Source organism: Notothenia coriiceps, unplaced genomic scaffold (genome assembly GCF_000735185.1).
Source record: "Notothenia coriiceps isolate Sejong01 unplaced genomic scaffold, NC01 NC01_scaffold00035452, whole genome shotgun sequence".
Classification (NCBI taxonomy): domain Eukaryota; kingdom Metazoa; phylum Chordata; class Actinopteri; order Perciformes; family Nototheniidae; genus Notothenia; species Notothenia coriiceps.
Window position 1 is genome coordinate 446,750 of NW_011368153.1, and position 10,427 is coordinate 457,176.

The following is a 10,427-nucleotide window of genomic DNA, read 5'->3' on the forward strand; positions in this document are numbered from 1 at the left end:
TATATACAGTTTATTGTTACGACCCAACCCTGTCTCTCCGGTAGTCCACCAGCAGATGAAAAACAACCACCTCTCCGCCTCTTCCAAGGAACGAGGGGACCGTGCGGCAGAGTTTCAGTTTTCAGGTTTTCTTTCGACGGTCAAGATGCCCGTTAAAGTTGAAATCTTCCGGACAAAATTAGAAAAGTGCCGGTCAGAGGTCTTCTTTGTTATTNCGGGATTAGACTCTGACGTCGCTGTCAAACCGTTAGTGGCCGACTCCGCCTACTAAGGGCTTCTCGGCAACTCTGCTGAATCCTATGGGTGACGTCACGGACACTACGTCCATTTATATATACAGTTTATTGTTACGACCCAACCCTGTCTCTCCGGTAGTCCACCAGCAGATGAAAAACACACACCTCTCCGCCTCTTCCAAGGGACGAGGGAACCGTGCGGCAGAGTTTCCGTTAAAATTTGTTTTCTTCTGACAGCCCAGCAGCAGGAGCCATGAGCAGGAGAGGTGGGGAGAGGGAGACGTGGGGGGAGGCGTGGCTATTTCATCGTTATCAGAAAATGATCGTATAGATCAGGGGTCCCCAAAGTGGGGTCGCGACCCCCCGGGGGGTCCCGAGATGATTACAAAATAAAAATGGAAAATTAAAAAAATAAAATTATAAAAAGAAATTGATTAATTTTTTAATTTTTAATTATTATTAATAATAACGTTTGCATAGACATTTTCAGGGGCGGACTAGCCATCTGTATAATTTCCCCGCAACGAGGCACCCCCTTTGACAACCCACGAGCGCAGTGTTTCTCAAACTTTTTCATACCAAGGACCACTTAACCAATGAAAAACACTCATGGACCACCTAACTCCACAAATATCCAAAAACAATAGGCCTGCTTACCCATTCCAACAGTATATAACAAATTACAGCCTAATAATGACAGCTTAACCTTCTCTATATCGCCTCGTTCACACAGTAAATCAACAATACAAATACAACTACAGATTGTATAAGCATTTAGTTAAAATGCGATTTAAAATCCTCTCAGGTTTTACACCTCTTATTATGAAATGTAGACTACATTTATTATGTAGTATTATTTTAAACACGAGTTTATGTCCGAGCNACCCCATTTAAAGTGAATGGGAAGAAGCGTTGAAGCTTCAACGCACCCGTGTGGACGGGCCGTTACGCAGAGTCCACAAGGCGGCGTGCGTTGAAGCTTGCTGGTGGGCGTGTCTGAAACTCGACCAACAACCAATCACATGAATCTCCCACCCCGCACACACAAGCACGCAGTTTTATTGGCTAGAGCTTGTACTGGCATATGATTTGATTGTGGACGGGCCGTTACAGTTCCATGTTATGCCGGCTTTTCTTGGCTTGTCTGAAGGTGAGTGGTGATGATCAAATTACTAAACTGCCAGTGCCTCAAGTTTACAGCTAATTAGCCAGAAGACAAAAACAAATATAGTTAACTAAGGTAGGCTACTAGCTAATGGATAAGTTAGCTCAAGATTTAGCTATGGCAATTTATCATGGGCATTCAGGCTAATGTACTGTACTTAAGGGAGACACAGTGGCGTAACTATCGACGGTGCAGCCGGTGCAACGCACCGGGGCCCAGAGCCGGCCAGGGGCCCATGCAAAAAAATCATTTGTAATTTGTCTGTCCAATGACCTTGCTCCCTTTCATGTCATGTGATACCTTGCGTGACGAGCGAACCGTTTAATCAACCTGTACTGTACTGTAGCTAGCAGCAGCAAGTTCGGTAGCATTATAAAAAATGTAATAGCTTGCATTTATAATGTACAGCAAACCAAAGCACAAGAGCGGCGCTCAAAAGAGAAAGGACAAGAGAGAACAAGGAGATGTAACGGCTAAACTGACGAAATTAGAAATGTTTTGTCATACATCGTCCTCAAAATCTCGATTAATTCTGTAAAGTGATTGTGTGATTAGTTTGCTGTGCCGTTGTCAGGCTGTGGTGGTCTGAGGCCAGGGCAGCCTGTTGTTGATAGCCTATATGTGGCGCTTATGAGTGGTTGTGTGTGTCCGTGCGTGTGTGAGCGCATCAGCGTGCGCTTATGTTTGGGGCGAAACAATATTTGCACCGGGGCCAATCACAACCTTGTTACGCCACTGGGGAGACACTAAAGGTGAATACAGTCAAATGTGTATCTTATAACGTCATCACAATCGTCACATTGATATGCAAATTAGGCGTTAACTAGGCCTAATTAAAATGCGCTAATTTGCATGCAGTTACCAAGGCATTGCAGGCGAAAAGGATAAAACAACAAACTAACATAAAAACATATCACCTCGCAACTTCCCCAGATAGTTACTTACGTCAAATTAGTATTTTCCCCTGAAATGTTATGTTTTTGTAGAATTCTGCTGAGTATTAAACAATTGCGTGAGTGTGAGGGTATTAAAATGAATTGGTCAGTAAGTCAGAGATGTGCAACTATATTTAACTTTTTGTTTTAAAAATGTTTTTTATAAATGATTATGGGAAGTGCCCTTTTTCTCACGTGAGCTCCCGCCCCCCAAAATGTCTGTGCACGTCCCTGATCAGCAACCATTATAGAGCAGCTTTTCTCCAACACTGCCAACGCTTGAGAGAACTAGCAGGAAGGCCTAAATGGAAATGAGCTCTCCAGTATTCCCATGGTGTTTGATAAGGGCAGTTTGCCCCTCTTTTAGCTGCTGCTTAGCACACACAGTGAAGTTTGATGATGTTACTTATTTACATGCTAAACACTGACTCTTGGACAACTTTCAGAACAAGTTATTTGCCAATTAGCACATCTAATAATGATTTACAGCAAATGATTTCCCCTAAATATGGAAATATTGTAACTGCCACACCTATGGAAACCATCCAATGATAGAACTTATCCACATATTCCAATATGTTTACAGTGTACAGTATTTATTCTACTGTACAGGATTTAATTGTGCATTTTTCTCATCCCTGCAACTTACTTGCAGCTTTATGTCATTCGCACTATTTATGTCTCTTTTTATGTTGAGTATATGTTGAAAGAGCCTGAGATTGAAGATTGTATTGACAGAAGGATGCTATAGCCCATATGATAAATAAAACCTTTGAATGCTTTTGATAACTTATTGTCCTGTACGTAAGCAGAGGGCGCCCTCTGGTGGCTTAATGTTGTACATGATAGCCAACTAAATGGTAAACACAAACACAACAAGGCTCTGTCTGTGTGTACATGTACACACTCACCAAGTTGTAGTGAAGTCTCAGTGTGGTAATATCCATCTTGTTGCTTCTTTTTCAACATGGAACAAAGATCCACCCGCTCGACTGTCTGGTCCCCGAAAAACCTGCAGCAAGACGAACAAAGTGACAGTGAGAAAGTGAGAGGCAGAAGACTGTTGATGCCTCCAGCAGAAAGCAAAGACCGACGTCAGTCAGTGCAGCTACTTGTCAGCAATGATCACTCAAATCAAAGGAAACAACTAAATGAAGCTTCATGACTTTATACATTTGGATTGTGTTACATTTTCTCCCCTAAAAACCACAAAATTGGAGACAAAACAGCAGACAACATACAGCATAATGTGCTGCAGGTCAATTCAAAAGTTAAAAGAGAATGAAAGGGTCATAAACCATTTTTAAATATCAGGGAGTCAGTAAATGTCCCACTCTATATATTGCAATATACATACGTTATCTATTGTAGTCCAATGCACATGTTTACCTTAACTTTTTAAAAACACAAAAAAAAACTTTATTTGATTGTTTTTGAAATATTTTTATTGCACATACTTACCGTACTTAAAATTGTTCTGTTTTTTATAAATGTTTTGTTCTATTTTTTTTTACTCTCAAATGAAGCAACCCTATTTCACCAGAGAAAAATAAATGATTGTGATTCTGTGTCAAAAAGTTGATTGAAATGAGTTAGAAGTGGATTAATGAAATCGATGCAGAAGTTTTCTCCTGTATATTATATCACTTTATATTATATATTTTATACCTGTCATATTCAATTTTACCTTTGTTTTTATTTGTTTTCTCTTCGTTTTGTAATGAAATATGTTGTATGTATTTATTGTAATTGTATAATGTGTTACTGTTGCACTATGCTTTAATGCTTTTTAAGTTTTTTGTAAAGCATTTTGAATTGCCTTGTGTTGAAATGTGCTATTTGAAAAATGATTAATTAAACCAATGATCTGTTATCATTGGGAATCCAGACTGGAGCAATGGAATAAAAACAGTGCTGGAAATAAAAAACAGTTATCTGAATAAAACAGCACGTACTTGTTTGTATAGTTTGAGTAGAGGGCTGGGTCCACACGTTTCATACCCTGAGAGACAGAAAGAAAAGTTATCACACATTTAGGATATTCTCACACACACAGATATAGACACTCACACACTGACAGGGGAAGACAAGGATGCCGCCCAGCAGACGCCAGTCAGGATATGATGTCAAAGGAAGACAAAGATGGATGCTGTCCTTCCTGTCTCTCCTCCTGACCAGTACTCACCTTTCTGTCCTCTTCCACCTCAGCTTTATTTATATCCTACTCCATTTCCTCAATAGCTCCATCACTTTAAACTGTTCTTTAACTCCTGAGTTTTCTTCCACTAATACAGCCTGATATAATGGTTCATAAACGATTGAATTATTTAGTTGATTTGTATTACAACAGCTAGGAATTCAGTTGCTTGGCTGGACATTTCCCAGCCACTGAGCTACTGTTCTGAATGAGTTGTGAAAAGAGAGCTCGTTACTTTGGACTGCGTATAAAAGCATGATTGGAGTAAATCATTCCATGCGAATATACTATGAGTTATTATCCATTAAAACAAAAACCATGCTGTGACAGTGCAAATTAGTTTGGATATGTCTATACTATTTGTTATGTAAATACAGACATTGTTATGGAAAAAAATATTTAATTTGTGTTATGACATAATCACCAGTTTAGTGATGCTTTTGACATCACAATGTGGAGCTTCCCTTACGGCCCGTCTACACTACAGGCCTGAAAAGATCTTGAAGCTGGGAGTGTCTGAAGCTTGGCGATTTTTTGCGAGCAACCAATCACATGAATCTCCCGCCCCCGACATACAAAGCAATAGCAATGTTAAAACGAAGTAAACTGGATATAAACTCTCCAAACAGGCGAAAAAACTATCAGTTTCACCCACTGTCTCTGCCACCTCCCTCCATGCCTGGTTCCTCCGGTTTGAATCCCGGTAAATAGTTCCGGTCGTAAAGAACCGGGTGATTTGCTACCGTAATATCTCGTTTGGAATATGAGGAAATGAACTGCGGTCTGGCTCTCCCAGCTTGCACGCGGTTTGATTGGCTGCGCTTGCACTGGCGGGATTTGCATAAACGGGATTTGATTGGCTGATGCCAAGCATCGAGCCTCAAAAGTTGAACATTGTTCAACTTTTGATGCCGATAGATGCTCGTGATGCTTGCAAAGCCATGCCATGCTCCCCACAATGCAGTTCGGCGAAGATTAAAAATCTTCTACGTCACCCCATTCAAGTGAATGGGCGAAGCGTTGAAAGCATTTTTTGATGCCTGTAGTGTAGACGTACCGTTACACTAAAAGGTGAGGTCTGAGTACTTTTTTTTTTATTATCTAAATTAGCATATAACTTATTAAAAAATAGTTATGGCCCAGTTTATGAGTCCAAGTGGACAGTTGTACCAAATATGAGACACATGAGAAACTCACTCAATGTATTCCTGAGATATCATGTTCAAGAGAAAGTTGATGGGCATTTAAGTCAGTCCATTATTAGCAGTAAAAGGCATGTTGGACTCATAATCATGTCAATATAGCCTTGTATAGTATGCTAAGATATTGAGCATCTCTCCACAATATATAAATGTGTGTGTACCTGGGATCTTAGTTTCGGTGCTCGGGACAGCTTCATCATGGTGAGGTGGGGTTCAAACCCGCGATTGCCTTCTTGCAGAAGACCCTGCTCTTCAAAACGGCTTTGCAACAACTCTGCAACACATGACACCAAACGTGTTATAAGCAGGAGGAAGAGGAAGGCTTTCACTTGACATAATTCAATATGTAGCAATAAACGGCAGAGACGTAATAGAGGTCATGAGATGGATCGGAGCCCGACCATGAGCAAGATGTACGTCATCCACCTCGATCCCTCTCAAATCCCCTTCATGGATTCTTGTAAAAGCCAGAATTGGAGGGCAAGGAAACAGATGGCAGTCAGAAGATGGGCAAAGAAGCGTTTTACTTTCATATCCTTTGACCAAACAGATACAAAACAAGGACACAAACTAGCAGTAAATAACCTGCAAGGACAGACATACACACTGACTGACACCGACTGATGAGGTTTACAGGGAAACCAGGGGGGTATTTTTAGAAGAGGAGCTCCACAGGGAGAGAAAGGTTAGTATATAATCGATGATGGGGTGGAGGGAGCAGACGGGAGGACAGGAGAGTCTGACTTCCTGCCTTATCCTTATTTAGCTTTTCCAATACAAACATATGGACTCGCTGATGTCATTTTCTGGTGTTGCGGTGTCATTTTTCATGTCAGAAACATAAATAAAAACTAAAAAGGGAGGAATCGGAGGGAAATACTCCTGTGGAAGAAGTCAATGTGTTTCATCAAACAACAGCATGGCTTATTTCTACACTTCTTCATAGCTTAATGAACTGGAAGTCTGGAACTACATTTGATGTCAAACACAAAGAGAATGGTATCATAGTGGAGCACTTGATTCAACAAATTCACCTAAATTGAAATAGTTGTCTTTATTCCACGTTATATAAAAAGCAGGCCTGTGGCTATCAGACTGTTTACCCCTCCCTCCGAGCATCATGCACTAAATATCCCAGCACTTGACTTTGTATCTTTGATTTGACGTTTTACTTGAATTCTTATGTTTGTTTATCTTATCTTTAATTGCTCCTTTTACTTCGTATATTATATAATAAATTCCACATTTTTTTTGTAATCTTTTATTTTGTTCATTCTATCATGGAACAAATGTCATGAAATCCAGTATTTCTGATTCTATAGCTAACACAGTTGTTGAATGAATACACAGGTGTTGGTGCTCCTTTTTAAAGCTCAACTGCTGCCATAATTCATTTGAGGCTGTAAACGCCAGCACCCAAATGTCAACATGAAACGACCAACCGAGCAAAACTCTTCCTATTAATAATCGTCAACACACTTCACATGAGCTGCAGCAGTCGGTCAATCACTCGAGGGTTACGCTTGGTTGAGTTTGATTGGGTTAATTAGGGAGGGTCTGCCTGTATTTATGTCAGCTAAGAGGTTTGATGGAGTAGATCACGAGTTAGACATTTTGACGCTGCATGTTTACCTCCAAGCAAAGAGAAACACACCTACCTTTCCCTAGTCACTTGGCATTAAAAGCTCATCACTACTTCCTGTGTCAAACAGACACAAATGTTTCATAAAATTCCAATCAGGCGACTTTTCAAGATGAATTTAACCCTGATAGCCGGGTTAATTGCGTTCAACCATCTCTCCTATCTCTTTAAAAGATGAATTTACTGCTTTTCCGATTCATATCAAGCCCCGCCATGAAATGCCTTTAGGGATTTGACTCGCTTGATCGTCACTAATATGCCAAATGTAATATTTGCTCTGATCTGAGCAGTTAATATTAAAATAAATGTGTGTGCAAGTGTAGTCGTGTGTGTGTGTGTGTGTGTGTGTGTGTGTGTGTGTGTGTGTGTGTGTGTGTGTGTGTGTGTGTGTGTGTGTGTGTGTGTCGGTGTCGGTGTGTGTCGGTGTCGCATGAGCAATAGAGTGAGAATCCTCTTAGAAATGTTGGCTTAGTGTTGTTGCCAAAGGCACAACAAAAAAACACACATGCAAGTGCTTCCACACACACACACACACCCACACACTGGTACAGATGCAAAATGACAAATTTGAGAAGATAGATGAAGACTTATCACACGCACAGCTGTACACACTTGCGTGAAAACATTATCCAGATACACACACACAGAAAATTACCCAAAAAAACATATTATTTGACCAAATCCACTTACAGTACACCATTTTAAGCGGTGGTGGAATGTTACTTCTGGAGTACTATTTTGACATACTGGTATTTTAAATATTGTACTTTTGACTCTACTACTTTGACAGCTTTAGTTACTTTAACCATAAACATGCTTATATGATATGATGCACTACTATAATACTTATCTACCAAGTATTATATTACGTGTCTATAACTGGCTCCACAATTATGAAATACTCTTGCGTGTAAAAGATTAAATAATATTGTACGATGATCACAATATAACACTTTAATAAGAGTTTGTACCTTTACTTTTGATACTTTAGTAGTACTTTAACATATTATTATTTATACTTTTATTTAAGTAAAGAATCTGCATATCTCTTCCAGGTTTTTTTTCCCAATATGTTCTTGCTGTGTTTTTATTTTAATCCACCTAAACGATATTTTAACACATTAAGAGTAGTGCAGGGCATAAAGGCAGGTCAAAGAATGCTCCTGTGCCTCAGGTCAATCCACAATATATTGAATGCGAGAGTGTGAGGGTTAGCCTTTATAGATTACACCATATGATGTCCTAAAGATGTCTCATCTGTGACCACAGCAGAAAGCATCCGCCCCATTTGAGTGTCATTAGGAAAGACAACAAATCTTGAGAGCTCCTCAGTTGACCGTAAAGAGAAAGTACGGTATCACATTAACATCTTCTAAAGAAATGTATCCATTAATACAGCACAAAGAGACACAACAAAAATGAGATTCAACAGACGGACAGACGCATTAAAAAGAGTCACCAACCTGCCAGACTGTCAAGTGTGTGTCTGTGTTGTCCGGGGGCCAGCCCAACAAACACCACCTCCTTCCTGAAATGACCGATCCCCGAGAAGGGCAGCACCAGATCCCGCCCACCCAGCAGCTCGGCCAATGACGGCTCGGCCTCAGCCAGGACGGTTGCGGCCCTGTAAGAAAATATAAACACATGAATGAACACCGCACACACACAAACACTAACACACACACACAAACGCTGACACACACCGGTTCACAACTTAATCCCCTCTCTGCCTCCCGCTCATATTACATAACGAGAGAATCTAGTGATTACTAATGACACAATCTTCTACGTAAGATTAAGCATCAGTATCATCACACAAGCTGCATTGAGCAGAAAACATGAACATATCAAATGAATGAGAAATCAAGAGTATAAAATGCACTTTTTTGTGTTGAATGTTGGAAATGATTTTACGTATTTCTAAAAGTGTACTTAAAATATAATACAAATTGGTAGTAGTCTTCCTCATTGACAACACTAGATGGTTAGCAATGCCTCCTGTGTTATTGTCGATTTACTATTAAAAAGTGTGACCATTTACGCGACACATTTATGGAATAGGATGAAATGTACATCATTTTGAGGAGGTTTAAGGGAGACATTTTACTCTGGTTATTAACTGGAATAAAAGTCTCAGATTACTTTCTGGCCTCAGGGACCGTCCTCCTTCAGCAGTGCTTTTCTCATTATCGGAATCTAACCCTTAAACATTTAAAGCACGATGCAGCAGTTTCCCTGGAAGTGCTGAGAGGAAGAGATAAAGACAAAAGCAGCGTTACATGCTGGTTATTATTCACTGCAGGACTCTCCATCCGACCACAACAACCACGAGGCCTTGTTTTTCCTCTCTGATGTGGTAACAATGCGCAGCATCACAGACTGAATGATAATATATGGTTGCAAGCATTACACTGATTTGAGTGTCCAATTGAAGAAGTATTCAAAGCTGTATTATTGGTTATATCATGGCAGGGCAATAAGAAAAGGCAGAATCCAGGACAAAAGAGGGATTTTTATTCAACAATCAGTCAATGAAGAAAAATGAAATCTGCGCAGGATGTATGTGCACGTCATAAAGCTGATCAATTCAACTGAGAGCTCTTCATGATCCCTGCTTTCAAAAAAAAATGTTGTGCAAATTACTGAATACATTGTCAGAGGTAATGTGTTGTATCTTACACAACAGTCTAGCGAAGTGTTTCTCAAACTTTTTCATACCAAAGACTACTTAACCAATAAAAAAACACTCACGGACCACCTAACTCCACAAATATCCAAAAACAATAGGCCTGTTTACCATTCCAACAGTATATAACAAATTACAGCCTAATAATGACGGCTTAACCTTCTCTGTATCGCCTCGTTCACACATTAAATCAACAATACAAATACAACTACAGATTATATAAGCATTTCGTTCAAATGCAATTTAAAATGCTCAGGGTTTACACCTCTTATGAAATGTAGACTACATTTATTACAGAGTTTATGTCCGAGCCAACAGACTCACAGACCGTTGGCTACTGCATGAGCAATAGAGTGAGAATCCT

General features: G+C 39.9%; 1 protein-coding gene across 1 annotated transcript in view; it reads right to left on the bottom strand.

The window, feature by feature from the left end:
* LOC104962904 (A-kinase anchor protein 7 isoform gamma-like) overlaps nt 1-9,455 on the bottom strand; it is a 12,294-nt gene extending 2,839 nt beyond the window's left edge. Inside the window, exons 1-5 of the mRNA XM_010791413.1 lie at nt 9,451-9,455; nt 8,841-9,001; nt 5,897-6,009; nt 4,292-4,338; nt 3,234-3,348 (exon numbers count right to left, since the gene is read on the bottom strand). Coding sequence (XP_010789715.1) covers nt 3,234-3,348; nt 4,292-4,338; nt 5,897-6,009; nt 8,841-9,001; nt 9,451-9,455 — 441 coding nt within the window. The remainder of the gene's footprint in view (nt 1-3,233; nt 3,349-4,291; nt 4,339-5,896; nt 6,010-8,840; nt 9,002-9,450) is intronic.
* Between the last annotated feature and the right edge of the window lie 972 nt (nt 9,456-10,427).